This window comes from Rhipicephalus microplus, chromosome 6, assembly GCF_043290135.1.
Source record: "Rhipicephalus microplus isolate Deutch F79 chromosome 6, USDA_Rmic, whole genome shotgun sequence".
Taxonomy (NCBI): domain Eukaryota; kingdom Metazoa; phylum Arthropoda; class Arachnida; order Ixodida; family Ixodidae; genus Rhipicephalus; species Rhipicephalus microplus.
In genome coordinates this window covers 139,228,304-139,249,542 of record NC_134705.1, presented here as the reverse complement: position 1 = coordinate 139,249,542, position 21,239 = coordinate 139,228,304, and the positions used below count along the sequence as shown (strand labels likewise).

The 21,239-nt window shown below is 44.3% G+C and overlaps 1 protein-coding gene and 1 long non-coding RNA gene across 3 annotated transcripts in view; both read left to right on the top strand.

The window, feature by feature from the left end:
• LOC119168432 (beta-alanine transporter-like) overlaps positions 1 to 12,749 on the top strand; it is a 70,608-nt gene extending 57,859 nt beyond the window's left edge. For both annotated transcript variants that reach the window (XM_037419837.2, XM_075866717.1), the window contains exons 8-11: positions 1,350 to 1,444; positions 6,449 to 6,660; positions 9,391 to 9,572; positions 11,485 to 12,749. In XM_037419837.2, the coding sequence (XP_037275734.2) occupies positions 1,350 to 1,444; positions 6,449 to 6,660; positions 9,391 to 9,572; positions 11,485 to 11,703 (708 nt within the window). In that variant the 3' untranslated portion in view covers positions 11,704 to 12,749. The remainder of the gene's footprint in view (positions 1 to 1,349; positions 1,445 to 6,448; positions 6,661 to 9,390; positions 9,573 to 11,484) is intronic.
• A 5,264-nt stretch (positions 12,750 to 18,013) lies between these two features.
• Positions 18,014 to 21,239, top strand: part of LOC142765556 (uncharacterized) — a 33,655-nt gene continuing 30,429 nt past the window's right edge. Inside the window, exon 1 of the long non-coding RNA XR_012884312.1 lies at positions 18,014 to 18,166. This is a non-coding gene — a long non-coding RNA (uncharacterized LOC142765556). The remainder of the gene's footprint in view (positions 18,167 to 21,239) is intronic.

Sequence of the window (21,239 nt, the reverse complement as noted above, 5' to 3'; positions counted from 1 at the left end):
GCCTGACGAAAGGCCGCCGGGACGTTTCCTCTCAGCAGAAGGAGGCATTGGTATCAAGAATCGCACGCAGGGCATTGGTATCACACGTGCCATTGCTGCGACGGAGATGGTCGGCTTGTTTCATATTTGTTTTAGCCGTTCGTCCCGAGTGGATGCGCACTTTTACTTTGTTGTTTTTCTTTTTTAACAGCGAAGCGGTTCGTAGTCCAGGCTTTCATGTCAGGAGACCATTGTAGACCATAGTGAAATTTACCCAAAGAAAGGGGTATATCCCACTATGCATATCTACAACTCTCAATACTCACTATACTCCCACAACGCACCAATAATAATGGTCACGTGGTCGTTTTGTTCACGAAAGCAGTATGGTCAGTATGTTGAAGTTGAAGCTGTTGATTTGGCCGAGCTTGTAGCCGGTAAACAAAAACTTAGTTTACAGCAATACTCACTGGCATTGATAGCGGCGAACCGAGCGTCGGCGCTCGATCAACTCAACATCGCTGAGACGCGCCGACTTTTGTGCATCCCGCGACGAAATATACAGCCTTCTCACTGGTGATCGTGCAAGTCCTGGATTGATTTCTAGTGTTCCCGTGCGATGCGCAATCCAGCAAAACGAGGTACTATACGAACGAGAAGGTTTTCTAACACTGAGGCGTGATTTTCGCCGAGTATTGCTCAGAGTCCTTGTGTTTAAACCGGACATATCAAAATAATACGCGTGGCAACATGCTCACTATGCGCCGGCCACTCCTCCCACCACTCACTACTAACCAGTATGACAATTAAAAATCCTGTCTTTTTTATAATTTCATCCATACACTTGATGACACATCATTCCCACTTCATCCCACCTCAATCACCCCCCTCCACCAAACTTCATTCAACCACCAGCATCGCTGTTTCACCAGTGTCTGGCCTGCAGAGCTGGCTTAATTTTTTTATGCGAGTTTACGAGAGCGTAGAAGTACAATGTGGGAGCCAATGTTACCTGTTGCGACTTTATACGAAATATAACGGCCAAGACGACTGCGAAAAATAAAACACGAAATCGCCGAATGAGTCTGTGTCATTCCAATCGTAATAAAAGCACGAAGTGTGGAAGATGCGCGTTCTGCCCTGCCAGTAAAAACTTGTCTACATATTCTTTATTACTTTATTGTCACTATTATTTTCCCTATACACTTTCGCGTCATAATTTTAAAACAAAATTATACTTTATTTTCATTGCTGATTCATGCCTGCATTGCTAATACACGCTTGGTAATATTTATGCTAAGCTAGTTTTATACACTGCAGACCACATATAGCATGATAAGAACTAAGTCGACGTTTTTCTGGCTCCACAGCCTCCAGAGAAGAGCGATTCGGCCACGTCCTCTGCACTTCTCATATTCAAGTATCCTTGTCTTAGACGGAGCTTCGTAATAATGGTTCTTGTTAGGTGAGTGTTTCTGACGTTTATGTATATTAGTGGCAGGAAGTTGCCTAAATAAATTCAAACATAACATCACAGAAAAAAAGTGTCTATAACACGTGAACTGCGTTATGAGGCCTAGCTTCCTGCACGTGCACGTACAATGTATCATTGTTTAAAAAGCAGAACACCTGAGCGTCCTTGGCTGTCTCATGCTGTCGCCATAGATTAGCGTGATGCACACGGAACCGCATATATAGCATATCCAGCTGTAATGAACTGAGCACGCGCTCGGTCCAAAGAGACGTCTCTTTCTTAGAGTCGGCGAAGCGCCCTGATGATCATACTAAGTGAAGAAACCGTCAGGCGCTCGGGTCGTCGTACGCTACCTTCGATTGTCGTAACGCTTGAAAAACCACGCATCGATACAAGAAACAAGATGAATAGAAGAAGGAATAGAAAGACAGGGAATGAAATCAAAAAATAAGAACAAAAAGAGAAATAAAGAATAAGGTAAAGAGATAGAAGCAACCAAATATACATAAATAAGGAAGGGAAAGCGACAGGGAAAAAAAAGGAAAAAAGAAAGGTACAGAGGATCAAAGAAAAATAAAGCGAACAGAAACAGAAGGCTGCTCAGCTTCATGTTCCCTTCAAGCTTGACTGGCCCAGTGCGAAACTTCCTTAGATTTTTTTTTTTTACCAGCCACGCAGTTTAAGCTTGAGGTGTGGCTACAAACCATTGGCGGAAACTCGCCCAGTTTTGACGTCACTGCGCGTTCTCTTGCAAACACATAGAGCATCTACGCCTAGCAAAGCGTTGGAGGCAGCAAAATAGAACTAGAAAGGAGGAGGAGGAAAATGAATCAATAAAACAAAAATAATTGATGAACCGAGATTCACGTTTGAGTACCACGTGCCGAGGTCGAGTTATACAGGCACGCTGTAAGAGACGTGAGAGCAATAAGGCAGCGTTGCCAAGGGGCGAGATAACGAGAACAAAAAGAACAGAAAGAGAGGGAGATAGACATAGTGATAGAGAAAGAAAGAGAAAAAAGCAGAGAGAGAGAACGAGAGAGATAAAGAGAGAAAAAATGAAATGGCAAGAAAGAAAATGAGATGCAAAAGAAACATAGTGAAAGGAAGAGGAGATAAAGTGAACCACAGCATAGCCTTATTTAGCATTGTATAGCAAATAATGTTAAAGAGGAGCGTGCGTGAGGAAGAGTGATGCGAGTGTAAGGAGGAGAGTGCAGTGTATTGCATGGATATGTGCAGTACAGTATAGCAATAAGGTGGAAAAAAGAAATCATGAGGAAAAGGAGGAAAAGGTGGACAGGCAAGCTACCGGCTACGCTTCTTCCCGAGTAGTCGCACCAATACTGCGCATATGCTCAATTTTATTTATAACTCATTCGCGTGTTGCCGATTTCTAAACTTATTTCACTGAGTAGTAGTGAAAATTGGGCAAGTTGGCAACAATTCAGTTTTTCAAGGTAAACAGCGCGAAAAAGAAAGACAGAGAAGTAGGAAGGCACAGGCCAGTGTCTTCCTACTCCTCTAACTTTGTTTTTCTTGCTGTATACCTTGAAAAACTTATTTCGTTTTTTCACAAATTTTAGGGTTCCTACAATCTAGAATGCTGAGATTACAACCCACCATTTTTTTAACTGCTTGCATTCATTTTCAATAACTTCTGTTTTGTTATTATTTGGTAGCATTAATTCAATATCCTACTCTGTTATATCAAACAGTGCTGTAACTTGGCTAATTGCCATGGTAGCATGTAATGTCTAACCAGTGCTAATTCGTTCCCCTTGCATTAGAGACTACGAACAAGTACTACCTGTTAAGATCCGTAATGAGATCGACAGTATGAATAAATATTAGTCCTTCACGTACCAAGGCCAAACACATTCACCGATCATTGCTTTCAAGAGTAAAAACAGTGTGTCATTCGTAATCACTTCAATAAACTTAAACTAGAGGAGAGGAAGCATCGGGGAGGAAACGGACAGGGCATTGCACACTAATCAGCGATTCTTTAGTTGCATCATTATCATGAACCAGTATGCTTCTCAAAGTCTAGGCAAATCTCAATAGTCACCGCTGTGGCATGGCCTATAGTATTCCTTAAACAACTGCAGACAAACTGAGTGAAAGAAGGAAAGAAGCAAAAAAAGAAAAGAAAAGAATGAATGAAAGATGGCGAAAAACAAGCTGAGAGACGGATAGAATGATATAAAGAAAAAGAGAAAAATTTTAGTTGAAAATAGGTTCACGAGGTGGGATCCGAACTGGCGTACACGCGATTCGAAGGAGGCCGTCATGGCTACTCCTCTATCCAGGCTCGCTAGGAGGCCGTAGCACAGCCTTGCCGTGTAGTATAGTGCAGCAAGGGGGAGGGAAAAGAATTGATCGTGAGGAAGAGATGTGTAAACGATGATGAGAGCGAAATACGGTACATAAAGAATGAGACAAAGAGAAAGGGTGAGATAAAAACGCAGAAACACAATAAAAGGAACAGAGAACGTTAACGAAATGGAAAGGCTATGCAGGGAAAGAGAAAAAACATAGAAAAGCGATTCAAGCATGGGGTTGAATACTGACCAGAAAACGTGCTATACTTGCGAAGCTGCGTACGCTTAAAAAAAAGGCTTAGTCACACTCATCACTGGGGACATTGCGCTCAACCTTCACTGTGACTGCTTACTACCGAGGCGGAAGCCACCCATCTCTAAGCTAGACGTTTCTATCGATGGGGAGTAGTGGCCGGGAAGAGTCCGTGCTTTGCTGTACCAAGCTTTGAACAACTTAGTGAAAATTGGCCGCCTTTCTTGTCGGATCTTTCCTTGGTAGCATCTAGATGAGAAGTTGGTAGGTGAGTGGAAATGGTGACGAAGACAGAAGCTAGTGTGGTTGCGTGGGCCTGTTGGTATGACATATTGGAAGGAAATAGGCAAAGAAAGGCAAATGAGAAAGGAGAGTGTCACTCGATGCTCACGCCACAAACATTGCCGCCTCTGGAAGACGAACTCCAAACCTCTGTATTAGGCGTGCGGTTCACCACAAACTGTGCTATCGGGGAAGGTGTGCCCTCGTTCACATTGTTATACTCAGATGTATTTGGGTTACGCTGGAAGCAGATCAATATGTACCCTCGGGAGTGTTTGGTGATTCTCTTATCTCACCACTCTCCATGCACCACCAAAGCGCCGCTTTCTTTCCGCCTTTCTTGGGGACCTTAGACGCAAAAATTTTGGTCTATCTATCTGCCTTCCTTTCTGTCTGTCCTTCTGTACAGTTGTCTGTTTGTCCACTCTTAATGGCATCGGGTACTTGAAATGGCCGACCCCATCCGCAGCGCCCACCAATGTTGCTGAAGGTTGAGCGTTCATGCTTGTGCAATTGTCAATTAAAAAGCAATGATTGCGAATGTCTGAGGCACCATAACAACACGTATATATTCTGCATGTGCATCTTTTACTAGACAAGACATACATAAGTAATTTTAAGGACCATAGCGCTTATCACACTGCTCTGACCATGCAACGCTTGCACGAAAAGGCGAGTGTTTCTTACGCTTTGCTAAGACGAGACGGTGGTGGCACCTACCCGTTGCCTTGCGTTGTACACCTTATCACCTCTGAGATTGGCGCGCACACCCATCTCAGAACCACTCGCTTTTTTTTAAAGAAAACTGCCTAATGGCGCTCATGTCTCACGTGTGACGTGCTTTGATGCGCTCTTTCACCTCAGCTGCACGCTCGAAGCACTCTAATGCAGCGCCTCCAGAGTTCCATTCACCAATTTTCTTGCGCAGAACATCAAATAAATACCTTGTTCATTCTCTCCACACGCAACACGATCGTCTGTCGACGACATTGGCAGATTAACATGCAGATACGTGGCCAATTTTTTACCCTCTCTGCTTGCCGGTTGTGTTGGAGCGCCGCGCGGAGGCAAGCCACCATCGTCACGGAGCGGTGCGCGTAGGGCTTGTATATGAATTCTGGTGTGGACGCGTCCACTGGTTGCGTCAATCAGTTGCTGCGCGCTTGTTTGAGGAGACAGCTCTGAAGCTGTTGAATTGTTTAAGCTTTGACAGAGAAGCCCGAAATTCTTCAGATTCAAAATATTCGGGCTAGCGCGCAAGTGTATATGTGCGCGCGCACGAGCATGTGCATTTCTGTGTTTGCACGCACACATTTGTCTGTGGTGGTGCACGTGCATGCGCTCACGCTGGTGTGTTTCTCCGCACGCACACGAACACTTACACGTGCGCGCACACATGCGCACAGACACGCACGAGGGCGCGTGCTCACACATTTCTACGCGCACACTAGCGCATTCCAATCGCTAGCTTGCCTTCGCTTCTCCTAAGGTACTCGGCTGCTGACTCGCAGGGCGCGGGTTCGAATCCCAGTTTCGGCGGCTGCATTTCCGATGGAGGCGGAAATGTTGTAGGCCCGTGTGCTCAGATTTGGGTGCGAGTTAAAGAACGCCAGTTGGCAGAAATTCCCGGATCCCTCCACTACGGTGTCTCTCATAATCATATAGAGGTTTTGGGACGTTAAACCCCATATATCAATCAATGCCTTCGCTTCTCGACGGAGACTGTGCCGCTAAAAAGGTGAGAGTATAACGCCCTAGGGCTCCTTTCTTTACTGCATGTATGTACGTACTATCAGCGTCAAACGAAACCCGAACAGCTGCAAGCCTTGTCGACAGAGACGTGCGCGCCGTCCAGTTGTCAACGTTGACAGGCGCGCGCATACTGTTCGGCAGCTCTGCGCATATATGCGCGCCTGTCCGCGGTGATAGCTGGACAGCCCACACTATACCATCGCGAATGCTTGCCGCTGTTCGGGTATCATTTGACGCTGATAATATATACTACTTTCGATATGTCTTGTAGTATAAGACAGCTGCATGAAAGCATGAAGTAGGTCGTCGATTTTAAAACCTTGCAGCTGCTGTTTGCAAGAAAATGCTGCCTTGACGCCGGCTAAGACAAGTGCTTGTACGCAGGCTCATCGCGTGTCTTGGGAATCAAGTGGGCCAGCTGTACGCAGCCACAGCCACCGACGACCCGTTTGTAATGTCTTCGGCAACCAACGCCGTGGACATTCTAGGCATTTGGCTCGCTGTTCCAATGGCCGACAAGTTCGGACGCAAGACGACGGCATTGTGCTCCTACGCCCTCGCCTGTTTGTGCTATTTGGCCTCAGGTCAAGTTTATGGTAAGATATAAAATTGTAACAGCGGTTTTCGAGGTGCGCTAAAGGCCGACGTACGATGGCGAGGGTTAAATAGCATTGCGCACCCTTGTATAATATTCATTTCTATACTTTGTCTGCTTAAATGCACTGATAAATGACTGCGAAAAGAATGTAATCATGTCTCACTTCTTACGAGCTTTTGCTTCACAGCAATACAGAAGCTTTAATTCCCATATGGAGACGAGCTTGCACGATGAAGGCGGCGAGCGCCACGGGCTTAAAATCTATCACGCATCTGTGCTTGAGCGTTCTATTCAAGAGTCGTATCCTTCGTTCATTGTGACGGACAGATCATTGTAGCTTAGCAGGTAAGACCTGTAAATAGTGACTACTTGGGCTGGTTGATATTGCATATTAGAAAGAAATGTAATTTGCTGGTAGTATATTTCCTTCCCTGCGCACTAATAAAGTATATTGCTTTTAATAAAGGTAAGCACTGATGCTGTGAACATCCAGGTGATGGGCTTCACTGCCTCGCAGGGTGAGCCCATTTTAATTAAGACGAAATGCATAAAAAACTTTGTTCTCAAATGTAAGTTCACGAGCCTTAGGTGGTCAAACTTCATCTGCACGCCCATTTCTAAGGTGTATCATACTGAAGCAGTGGCGTGTGAAAACATAGACATCATGGCACGATATTCATATAGGGTCTCGTTGAGTGCCATTTCAAAGAAACACAGTACGCGAAAGAAGTGGTACAAAAGCCACGTGGCCCACGCCATTGATGACATTATGTAGTTACTTCATCATGAAGTCTTAGGCCACCAGAATTTCTTCTCGCATCATGACATGACACGATGCCCCATCGGGACATCGTCACACAAACATCTTATGCTAACGTCATCACACGGCATCGTCACTTGCGTCAGAATTTTGCTGGTTTCGGAGGCAGTGCCGCACCACGTCAGGTGGAGAAAGCTTTATGTGGAAAGGAATGAGACAAGTGACACCGACCATGAAGTTTGTTTAATGTGTGTCTTTCGCACCCCAGGTTGCAGTATCTTGAAAGAAGGCTAGTCGCATTCTGTGTAACATGATGCATATGCAAGTGTTCAGCAGCTAGGCTTTCACATTCCATTTATTGTCCGCAAACTTATAACGATCGCTCCCATTCTACGAAATTTACACCCCGAATACAACAGAGGCACGTGCCTTGCGTGGGCGACCACAGTTCTGAAGCACATGGACATGGAAGTAGACAACGTCTCGTTCGTGAACGCCGCTGCCTATCTCAACAACCAAGCCTTCGCCGCGGTACCAGCCGCGCCGCAGATTTTAGGGGCGAAGCTCCTTAAGGCGTCGGCTGTGCGTCCCCTGTATGTAGCCACCTCTCATTTAGTTCTTGCAGTGTTCACTAGATGGCGGTACTTGTAGCTGATGATGAAAAGTTGCAAGATGTTATAAACTAGACGGTGGTACTTGTAGTTGATGATGAAAGATGCGAGATGTTATAAAATATGAATGACGTCACATATGGCGCGTGTCATTGGTGGAAGACAATCGTTCGATTTAGTGCGGCGACGTACGCTAGGGGGAGCCCTGTAAAAAAATCGAGAGGGCAATATGTACGGAGGATTCATGGTTTACCAGGTATACCTCCGGAGCTTCGCCCACTGAACATCATTCACTTCGTGGATATGGCGGCACTTTTTTTAACTCTGCCACAATCCTCATCCGAAACCCTGAAGTAGTGGAGCAAGAAGCTAAAGCTATAGGTATGCTCGAGAGCAAACGGGAACTGACTCCAGACCAGCCATCAAAGCCTTCGAACATGGCGTCATCTCTGACCAGGCGTTACGTGTCATGCGCAGCGCGTACCCGAGTGCCCTGAAACACCACAACGTAATCTGGTTCCCCGCCTGTGTCGGCCGACCACCGGGTGCTTATGATGCAGCGCGCGCACTTAACGACCAAGCCGCCACAGAGCAACCCCATCTCGCTGAGTTAGAGTGGAATCGGGATGCACCCATTACGTACAACGACATCACAAAGCACTTTTGCCTTGAACACCGTATTTTTACACCGCCACATCCGAAATTTAGCAGACTGCAGAAGCTAACACTACGCCTATTACAGACCCACACGTACCCAAACTTAGCAAAGCTTCACGTGTATTATCCTGATGCATACCCAAGTGACACGTGCCCCTCGTGTGGACACACGGCAATACTCGCACACATGCTCTGGGAGTGTAGAACAACTCCTCCGGGCTCTATTTCAAGCAAGTGGGAGAGGTCCCTCAGGAGCTCACTTCTCGCCGACCAGCAATGGGCCGTCCAGCAAGCCCACGAAGCGGCCGCCAGGTACTCCCGGTCAATCCCTACGTGAGAGACGCCCGCTACGCGCGAAGCGCGTTTTTCAGGACTAAAATAAAGTTTTTTTTTTCGTTCTATTCTGTGCCTTTATCAAGATGAAGTTCACCAGTGTGCAAGAACGCATTAAGAGCTTTTTTCGGGGTAGGGGGGAAGGGGGTATTCGTACTTTATGTACATTTGTGCGTGTATTTGTGTGTGTCTTGCATATATGGGCAAGCTAAATTGCAAAAAAAAACACCTAGCCCACATCACTTAGGGTGCATTTTTTAGGGGGATAAGTTAACAGTCTTTCACTTCTGAGCGTTATGAACGTGATGGCAGCAAAAACGACATTCAAACGTGTGCGTCGTTATAGACAATATTTTTTTTCTTGCAGCACACCGAATGGCTCTCTTGTGCACACTAATGGTGGGTCGAGCGCTGCTGACCATAGCATACGATGTGGGATCGGTGTATGGAGCCGAGATTGATCCTACCGAAGTAAGGACACAGGCACTGTCTATCCGGCAAGCCTTTGGCTCACTAGGAAGGATTCTTGGATCGCACGTCGTGCAACTGGTGAGATCACCATGGTAGACCTCTTTAAATTCCGTTTGTAGAGAACAAACAATGCGCTATATTTCTCCTTCTTGCAGTAACCGGCTTATACTCTATACCTCGTAATCGCGTCTTTCGTGTGGCCGGGAACGAGTGGGCAGATGTCTCGTGTAGAAAACTTGTATTAAAAGTTTGGCTACTTGGTTAGATGACTTGTTTGCAACAGCGTGAAAACAACGAATGCAGAGTAATACTGAAAAGACATGGAAGAAATCTGAGACAGATGAGATAAAATCAGCACAGAAAGCACAATAAGGCAGCAGCTACTGCAAGCGGCTTAAGTGCCACTTTTGGATGCGAAAGTATGTGACATAAAGGTGACCAAAAAAGCAGTAATAAAACATATCTAATAATTTTCTGAGTTATCCCCCCATAACAGACCAGCATGATACTAGATGCACATGATTGCGATGAACGTACAAGTATTGTTGGCGTTGGCGAAGCCTTAGTGCCGCAAGGATTCATATTATACCCATCCTATGTTTCGCGGCATTGGTTATTATAAGCCCAGGCTTCAAATAACACTGCGAAAACATTCGTGAGGCGAAAGCCTTCAATTGCTTCCATCCTTCATCCGTCCCTCTGTCCATGCCCCGGAACGGTGCTAGCCCTGGCCTGTACCACTCAAGCGCTTTCAGCAATCACGTGATAGGAGAGAGTGCATAGTAGCTGTGGCGGCATAGCAACTGCCGCGCCAGCTGTGGTCTCCCCCCTTATACCGCCTGATTAATCATTATATTGCTGAGAAAGCATAAAAACAAAAAGAAAAAAAGAAAAAAAGGAAAGCAGAAACAAAACAAAACAAGAAAGCATAGCATAGTCAGTCGAATGGTCCCAGGTTTCCGCCGAAAAGACTTCGGAATCGATAGTGTGTTTTTTTTTACTTTTTATGATGCTTATTTACTTATTTAGTGTTTTTTCAAACACGACACCAATCCCCCACTAAGGTTCAGTCCCCCTTTGTGACTGCACATACGCAGCTGGCTCCAAAATCACCCAACGGACAAATTTTTTCTAACTTGGGGTCATACTGTTTATGCATCATTATGTAATCAAAGTTTGCATGAGGCTGGGTTTAGTAAATAAGCTGGATCTCATCCATTTCAGTGAATCTCGCAATGCGACGTGGTGGAGTTCCAGGATGGAGATGCTTAACGAATTTTGGAAATTTAGATTTCAGTGTGTGTGACATGAGATAAGCTTTTAAAGCAAACTCTACAGTTTACTAAGGCTAAATTATTCCCTGCCTCTTCGATGTTGTTTATTTCTGCCCATAACGTTATCAACATTATGGGCACTGAATCTTTAAGCGAACTGTACATTATTTGTTTTGCTTAAAGCTCGCCATACGCAAATTTAGTGCAACAAAAGACTTATGGCCTAATGGCATTGTTCGTCGCTACAATTGGGAACACTGCCTCTCCCATCCTCATCCGCATCTGTGATTATCACCCTGCGTTTGGAGCCACACAGTGCTACCACCGGACCATTCTCGTAGGAAAACCAGTCTCAACATTGCGTCTTTTCCGTAATCGTACCAATAAAGAAAGGGGTGTTTTTATAAGTACAAAAAAATCACACTCAGTTATGGCGATAAGCAGAACGATGTCAACTTTTAGAGTGGTAGTGTTTATTACAGTCGCATAAAATTTTTATTGGTGTAGGCGTCTTTGTAGGTTAGAAAAAAAAAAGTCCAGTGGATGCAAGTAATAAGATTACATGGTTTCTTATGCGTTCGCTTAAGGTGACAGGAAAGCGTGTTCACTCGACTGTAATTGTGCTCTTCAGCTTAGGCCTGCATGTTCTAGGCCTATTTTATTGCGGACGCAACTTACAAAAGCCTTTTTCCCGGCTCGTTCACGGTTCCTCCCAGGCCGTGTATGGTCGTTTCGTTCCCCTCTTCATTTTAGGTGGCCTGTCGTGCGTGGCGGCGCTGCTCACTCTTCCCCTGCCCGAGACAAACAACCAGAAGCTGCCCGAGACGTTCGAAGAAGCCGAGGCGATGCATCATCAGACCAAGAAAGGAGACAAAGACGAGCAGAAGACGGTGATACAGTCAACGGACGACAAAGTCAACAATAATTCTCACTGATAGGGAAAGACTGACCGCGGGCTAGAGTCTCCTAGCCTCCGCGTTAGCTTGCATGGTTCCCCTATAACTCCGGAAGGGCACGCTGATCCAAGGTTGTGATCTTGGACTACTGAAAATACGTTACGGATTTCTTTCCAGCCTCTTGCAACTCATGGGTGGATGACAATTGCTTCTTGTGATTATCCCTACTCTCCCTTGTATCTTGGGCAGGACTGATTAACTCACAATACTCGACCGGAAAAAAGTCAGAATTTTTCATGATTATTCACTGGTCGTAAACCCTCAAATTCATCCAATTGATTCTGGAGCAAGCACCCTTCATATACAGAGGTTTTCGGCATAGATCGGCGGCATTGAAATAGGGTAGGCTAGGCTACAGGATGCTACAAGAGCTTGTTTAGTTCGGGGCAGTGCCGGGTGAACGAGGCATAACTCACTTTTGTTTGGTGTTTCATGGGTACTTTCTGTAGTTTATTTATTTTCGTATGTGTTCACCCCTGGCCTGACATTTCAAAGCTGAATCAGCTCACAGAATGTGAAGTAGCCGCTCTTGTTACTTCCGACTGCCTTCGCTTGTGCACGGCTGACGTGCCCTCGCCTTTGGTGACAGCGAGTGCAATAAAATAAGCTACGAGACGCTGTACGCTACGGTTGCCAAAGCAACATTCTCAAGGCTGCGGTGGTTTTCAACGATTGCGCAACGTGAGTTTTTGAACTAATACGCTATTGTGCTCGTGAACAGTTGCGTCAATTTCATCTGCGAAGATTTCGGTGCAAATCGCAAGTGAGCCATTTGGCTAATAAAACATCTTTGCTGCATATGGTCTGGGAGTGCCAACACAATCACAGTATATCGACCAAGCATAATCCTACAGTAGTCAAGTGGGAGGCGACCCTGTCCACCTCTGATCCAGTGCAGCAACGGGTCCGTGTCGGCCGACCCCGGACATTGGCAAGAGCCAACAATCTTCCAGACTAAGAGGTTCAACCACTAAAGTGACTTCTTTATTAGCAATAAATGTTTTGATATCTCCCTCTTGCTTCAACTTTTCTTGTTGGTCTTTCTTTTCTCTCGCGCACTCAGCAAGCCATAGGGTGCCATAAACTCGCGTATTTATAACGGCACGTGAAAGGTCAGCAAATGAAGAAAATCTTCAATTTCACGTTAAGTAGGACCAATGAAGAGATATGAAGGGTGAGAACAACGTCGCTACCGCTTTCGGTTGTGATTGCCATATTTTATTTTCTATTTTTGTTTGCTGTTAATTGTCCTCTACATATGTAGACGGTGACGGTGAAAACGAGCCGCCATCTAAAGGATACATTGGCTTCTACGGACATTCCGCTACCAGTTTACAAATAACTTGGCTGTAAATCCATTGCCACCATTATCTCCTCCTAAGTGAAAGTCTTCGGGGCGAGTTTTACATGCCTAACAGCTTTATTCTGCATTTTGCCTCTGCAAATGCACCAGTTTAAGTGATGTGTGACGTTTTGAAGTCTTCGGCGATTTATCTGTGAGACATCTATTCTTCCACGACAAAGTCAGGAAAGATTGTGTTTTATCGAAGGTGTGGTTGGTTTATAAGAGCACAATTGATAGCGCGAAGGAGTGAAAAAATAGAAAAAGGTATATTTTACTCATTCCTTATGTAAATAAACACACACACACACACACACACACACACGCACACACACACACACACACACACACACACACACACACACACACACACACACACACACACACACACACACACACACACACACACACACACACACTTCATTTCATTACATTTTATTACCTTAAAGGTCCCCAGGGGGACATTACATAAAGGGTGGGGTTACAAAAAACGTACAAAAAAGCCATGAATTAGCTTGAAAAATGGCTTGTGACGCTATGCATAAATGTTGATGGACAGGTGATTGCTGCAATATGGTGGGGGAGGTCATTCCAGTCTTTTGCTGCACGAAGAAAAAATGAGGAAGCAAAAGTAATGGTGAGGGAACGTTGACGGGCAACTTGAAAGACATGGCCAATGCGATATGACCTGCGAAATGGGGGGGGGGGGATGTAAGGTTCGATTGCAAGTGGACTCTGAAAAAGTTTATAAAACAAGCGAAGGGTGGCAATGCGGCGGTGGGAAGATAGAGGGGACAGGCCAATTTCTTCTTTTAAAGATGACACGCTTATGTGATAGGCATATGAGGAATGAATGAATCTAGTAGCACGGTTTTTAAGTGATTCGAGTGCAGTAATGAGATAGCGTGTTGTGGGCTCCAAATTGACGATGCATATTGAAGCTTGCTTCTTACGAGGGACCGATATGCTAATAATTTTACATGGCGGGGTGTGTTGCGCAGATGACGTTTTAGGAAGCCGAGAGTACGATTAGCAGCTGCAATATAGTCCGGATGTGCTCAGCCTAAGTTAGGTCACTGCACAAAGTTAGGCCAAGGTATTTGTAGGATTGCACAAGTTGAACAAGAGTGTTAAAGATTACGTAGGAAGTGGTGAGCGGGTTATGGCGACGCTGAAACGACACAAGTTTACATTTGTTAGGATTAAGTTCCATTTGCGACCGTTCACACCAACGCTGCACTTGGTTAATGTCACTTTGGAGGCTAATTTGATCAGATACATTCGTTATTGTGCGGTACAAAACGCAGTCATCACCAAACATGCGTATGTTACAAGTTAAGTTCGTTGGTAGGTCGTTAATATATATTAGAAATAACAAGGGGCCAAGGACGGAACCCTGAGGGACACCTGATGTAACTGGAATAAAGATGGAGAGCTGATCATTTACAAGGACAGATTAGGAACGGTTATGTAATAATTCTTGGATCCAGATTAAGACTGCGGGGTGTAAGTTTAAGTGGGAAAGTTTCAGTAACAGGCGTTTATGAAGTACCTTATCAAATGCTTTGGTGAAATCTAGAAATATGGCGTCGGTTTGGAGGTTATTATCGAGATTGGAATGAAGGTCACGAACAAAAAGTGCTAGTTGAGTTTCGCATGAAAACCCTTTTCGGAAGCCATGTTGTGCAGGATGAAAAAAATTAACCTTGTCAAAAAAACTGATAATGTGAGTGAATATGACGTGTTCCATGATTTTGCAAGGCACTGAAGTTAATGAGATGGGACGATAATTTAGAGGCGAGTTTTTGTTACCAGCTTTGAAGACTGGAATAACCTTCCCTTTTTTCCAATCGTCGGGCAGTTCGCCTGTGGCAAGTGACTGCGAAAACAGTAAACATAAATACTCGGCACAGACATCTACAGTGTTTTTAAGGAACTTGGAGTTAATATTGTCTACACCCGCGGAGGACGACAGCTTTAGGTTGTTAATTATAGATAGTATACCAGACACGGAAAATGTGATGGGTGGCATCAAGAGTTCGATAGTGGAAGTCGACATGTAAAATGAAAGGTCGGTTTCTTTCGTGAACACTGATTCAAATGCGCTATTAAAGATGTTTGCCCAATCAACGTCCCTTACAGGTCTGCCGGCATCGTCGGTGAAGTTAGTAGACTGCGTGGGGTGAGGGTTGATTACTTCAAAAAACTTCCGTGGATCACTTTTTAGAATGGTCGGCAAGTTATAGTTATAGAAAGAGTGTTTTGCTTCGCATATCTTTCCTAGGTAGTCATGTTCGGCTTGATAGTATTTTTCCCATGCGCATTGGCTTCCCTTCTGTTTGGCTGAACAAAAGAGGCGTTTCTTTTTGTTTTCCAGGCGTTTTAATGTTTTGGTGAACCAGGGCTTTTGAGTGTCGGTCTGGAAATTGAATGTGGGTATATGTTTGCTCACAAGATAATCCACTTTGTCCGCAAATAATTTCCAGCTATCTTGCACTGATCTATTTTGGAAAAATTATTCGAAAGATGGAAAGAAAGAGCGGAGTTCATCAATGATAGCTGTGTAATTTCCTTTGTCATAAAGACGTATAGTTTTTTTACTTTTCTGACGAGACACCAGTTTGAACGTAAACTAAGCATGAATTACATTGTGATCGCTAATTTCTGGAAGATATGAAATGGACGAAAGGCTGTCGGGGTGATCTGTTAGTATTAAGTCAAGGGTATTGGCGCACGTTTGAGTTACGCGAGTTGGTTCAGTTACGAGTTAGATTAAGTTAAAATTAAGGCACACATCAAGAAAGTCGTGCGCTTCGGGTTCTCCTGACGTCACACATCCACACACACACACACACACACACACACACACACACACACACACACACACACACACACACACACACACACACACACACACACACACACACACACACACACACGCGCGCGCGCACACACACACACACACACACACACGCGCGCACGCGCGCGCACACACACACACAACAAGCAATCTAGAAAATGCGCAGCAACTATTACTTTATTCGCAATGTCTCTGGAGTTTTCTTCGCCGAGTTCGCGCTATTGCACTTTTCAAAACATCTGACTTTGATTGATTTGTGGGGTTTAACATCCCGAAACTAGTATATACCATAAACTGGAGGTGGTTAAAGATGGGAAGTAGACACGGAGCAAAAGCTGAATTCTCCTGTCTCTCATTCCCCATTAGCAGTCATTGGCATGTACATGGAGCCCTATCTGACAAGAAAGTGTTGCTACGTTATATTCGCTGGGTGTAACCTTCTTAGTTTTAGAAAGGTTTAGGGCGCGTTGAGCCGCAGTGCCATGAATACAATGAACTAGTATATACCATGAACTCGAGGTGGTTAAAGGTGGGAAGTAGATACGAAGCACAAGCCGTAAGAAAGTAAAAGCCGAATTCTCCTGTCTCTCATTTCCCATTAGCAGCCATTGGCATATACATTGAGCACTATCTGACAGGAAAAGATTGCTACGTTATACTCGCTGGGCGTAACCTTCCTGGTTTTAGAAAGGTTTAGCGAGCGTTGGGCCACAGTGCCATGAATACAGTGAACTAGTATATACCATGAACTCGAGGTGGTGAAAAGTGGGAAGTAGACCCGAAGCGCAAGCCGTAAGAAAGTGTGCATGTGCCACCTCTCGTTTAGTTCTTGGAATGTCCGCTGGATGGCGGTGCTTCTAAATGAGGAATATATCATGAAAAGATGCGAGATGGTGGTACTTGGAGTGTTGAATAGATGGACGAACGGACACACACACAGATGCATGGATGGACGCATGAACGGATGCATGAACGGACACAGGGGTGGATGCATGGACGAACGCAGGGACGGACGCACGAACAGACGCATGCACGGACGGGCGGATGAACGCATGGACGGTCACACAGACGGACGCATGGGCAGACGGAAGCAAGAACGAATGGACGGACGAATGCTTCGCCCCACTCTCCTTCATTCACTCCGTGAATATGGTGCGAATTTTTTTTTCTTTTCTATTTGTCTCTTTTCCCTTATTGCTCGAACACGCTGTGTGAAGCACCATTTCCCAACTTTATAAAAAAGCGACAAATCTTTCAGTCTATGATAAAGTATCAGAAGGCACTTTATATTTATTTCCTGCAACTTGCTGAGTTTACTGTTGCCGTAAGTTCTAAATATACGAAACGTATTGCGGGGGTTTAAAAGTTACCGCGTGAAGTGTTCACACACATATACCGTAACTAAAGCCCTTTTCAGCCCGTGTTTTGACATATCAGAAAACACGGTGTGCCGGTAATCTTAGTTCCTTGCCATGGCTTTATATTCAGATATATATGTTGAGCTGAAACGTCAGTGAGCTCTAATTGCAAGTGTACACTGTTCACGGAAAGGAACTCGACATCTAAACACCAGGTGTAACAAATGAAATGAATAAATCGATCATACCAATGATACAATGATGGCCCCCATATGGTCAACAAAACTGCAATTCGCTGTTATGTGAGCATGGAAATTCTGAGCATGGTATGAACATGGTATATGGTGTGAGCATGGTATAATGTTTCGTAGGACAGAAAGTGCGGATGGTGGAAACAGAAATATTTGCTTCACCATGGCCTAGCTTGACGCGCTTCCTTCTTTGAACATTGTACGCCGGAAAACAATCGTGGATCGGATTCTTCCACAGACAATAACAGGGTATTATGCCCTGCAGTCATATCTTTATTTTGCTATATAAAATTCAATGTTGAAATACAATAGACCGTATATTTTCTGACGTATTTTTACTCGACATGCCTTTTTCACAAAAGTGTCCAGGTAAAAGTGAAGTCACTCGCACCGAATACAATGCAAGAAGCAATATGCGTGCTGCACATTGTAGTTTTGCCCGGCACCTGTTGAATATAATTGCGTTGTGTGGCAGAAGTTTCGTTTGTGTGTCTACTTTACAACCACCAGTTGCTTGTACGGGAAGATTATGAAAGAAAGAAAGATCTTCGCATTTATCCTCCTCAGCAGTCATTTAGCAATCACCGAGTGTGATTGGAACGTTCTCGCATTGACATAAGGCATCAGAAAGGTAGCATATTTTTTATTACTTACAATTCCGTTTGAAAAAGAAGAAACTAGGAATGTTCATTCGTCACTGCTTGTCTTGGTGACGAATTATGTGGAGCAGGTATGTTAAATATATAAGGTTAAAAGTTTAGGTGGTATTACCGGCGATTATTTTATGAATATATAGTTTCCTTGAAGGAATATTGAAGTATAAATATCGCCATATACAAGACGTGCTATACCTTGGCTGCCAGGGCAGCAGTTACAGATAGACTTTCTACATAGTGGTAAAGTGTTTCCGAGGAAAAGAAGGAAGAAAGAACAGCGAGTGCTAAGGCAGATTGATTGATATGTGGTGTTTAACGTCCCAAAACCACCATGTGATTATGAGAGACGCCGTAGTGGACGGCTCCGGAAATTTCGACCACCTGGGGTTCTTTAACGTGCACCCAAGTCTGAGCACATGGGCCTATAGCGTTTCCGCCTCCATCATAAATGCAGCTGCCGCAATCGGGATTCGATCCCGTGGCCAGCGGGTTAGCAGCCGAGTACCTTAGTCACTAGACCACCACGGCGGGGCATAAATAAGGCAGGAATGCCGATCAGTTTCGCATAAACTGCTTGCCACCCAGTACAGGCGGAAAGGATCGCGGAGATTCTATTAGGAATAAAGTGGTGCGAAATTTCGTGCCATCGCAAATTAAAGCAATATTTACGGGCTTCTGCCTAATCGCGTTACCACTGCTGCAATTGGTGAACAGCATCCTGTCAGCGACGCACGTAAGCGACGCCAGAACGAAACAACGAATGCCTCAACTGCGATGCGTTATCGGCAAAAAGGGAGGTGAATGCCGATGAGTGATGCCATAAATACACAATAATTAAATGGTGAAGCAGAATCGCATGTTCGGGTAGTTTGTGGATGCTCGTTGTGAAATAAGTGACAGCACGGTAAGTTTAGATACAGAGAGAAAAAAGAAAATGACCCAGCGTTGAACTCACGACTGTTTGAAAAAGAAAGAACATATAGACAAATAAGCTAGTCATTATAACTATGCACACGCACGTGCAAATGTGTTGCGACGCAACATGCATCATGATTTGTCAGACAGATAGTTGTATTCTCCATTTGTAACAGTGATTTGAGGGTGACTTATGCATTTGCTATATATGTGATGTAATAAACAAGGCGTCACCTACTTCACGTGTATGCTGATGAACGTGTCCATTTTTACAATGGTTTTCTGCGGATCGGGCACACAACCACATGATCTGTAAGAAGCTGCAAAATCAGACGGAACAGAAGCAAAAGCGTGCACTGATGCTCTCGATGGGATTTACTTTTAGGGAACGCCTTGGTTCGCGTTATGTTGCCGCAAGTATGTGAAACGATGTAATCCTCGCGGGTAGCGCAGGGTACATATTTTGGACATAATTGGAGATACGCTTGTCTCTTTCTGTGGCTTCAGACAACGTTCTATCTATAAAATCGCACTGAAAACAACACGTTTACGTCATGCCAAGCACCAACGTTTTACGAATATTGAGCGGTTCTGAGTAGGTATGGAATGACAGCATGGCTTTTTTTTTCTTGCTTACTTTCGAGACAGTAGAATTACGGCGATGAAGCTTCTTAGTTTTTTTGAGACGGAGCACGTCATGACACTCGGAAAGCCAGAGTTTGTAAGAAAACACACCTGTATATGAAATGCACGCGCCATCAGTAGCTCGCATGACTTTTTAAGAGCGGCATTCAGTACAGGTCGCGCGATGCCTTCTTTTACAACTTTTGTGTGGCTTGAATTAAAATTTAAGATTGCCCTAATATACCACAGCTGGTTTTGCCAATAAACGTGTTCTTTGGTCCTTGACAAAGGCCACCCTTGAATTAAGAGTCTGTAGCTGACCGTTCTTCGGCAGCTCCAAAGTAATATACAGACCTATTCTGTATTACTTAAAAGCTTTCATAACTTAATAACCAGTACGCAGCATAGATTAGTGTGTAGTAGAAACAAGATGCCATCAATGTATCAAAAAATATGTTAAGTCAACCCAATAAATGCTTTTTCAGCTCACTCTACAAAACTAAGCAATGTGTGACGCGTGCTGCCTATGCTGCCATGCAGATGCGTGATTTTCGAGCAGACTTCTTTCGCTCTGAATACAGAACGATTGAGTTCCGGTATGTCTATGCTGCTATACAAGCCCTAAAAACGACTCAAGGAAGAGGCCGCACTGGCTCTGAAACTGCAACTATTCGTTAATCCTCCCTTATGCGCTGCTTGAAGCATATTAACACTTACTGCTGGGGCATAAAAGCATCCATATTTTTATGTCTCCTATTATGGCACAGTGGTCCAAAAATGGCTGTTCTTTTATTAATTTTATGACAGATCCAGAGTTAGAAATGTGCAAAACAATGTGCTTCATAGTGTGACATAGCGTTTACATTCCAGGCTCTTTATTGTAAATTACATAATTTGAACTTAGCTCTTTCATTTAGCAAAAAAACTGTGAAAATATAGATTTGACTAATTGGTTGAATAATTGGTAGTTTTTACATGGGTGCGAGCATTGCTACTCTTAATATGGCGCGTCTTGACCATTTTACTGTGAGCGTGAACAGATCAATAGATGCAAGCATCACGAGCCATGGCCCTAAAGTTGTCCGCACTTAAAACGTAACAGTACCATCGGCTCTTGATATAATAATTAGGTTAGCAACATTCTTTATATAAGAATTTAGCTATCATAAGTACCCTTTCCTGCACAAATGTCGAAAGCCTGCAGCCTCATGGTAAACTGTTATGTTGCTTCAGCACCATAACTGAGAATAAGATACCTAAAGTGCGATACAACGCACATCACTTTAAACGAAGTGGAGCCATTGTGCCTAAAGCGGCACTTAATCTAACTTAACGGTCAAGCCATGTTTTTTCCAAAGAAAATATTCACTCGTAAAATATCACGAAAATTACACTAGGGTAGATTTTCCAGAAGACATTCAACTTTATACGTCGTCTCTAAGTTTTACATTTCAACCCTTTCATGAGATTGATTACACATGTCCGGATCAACTGGCTTTGCATTCTTAC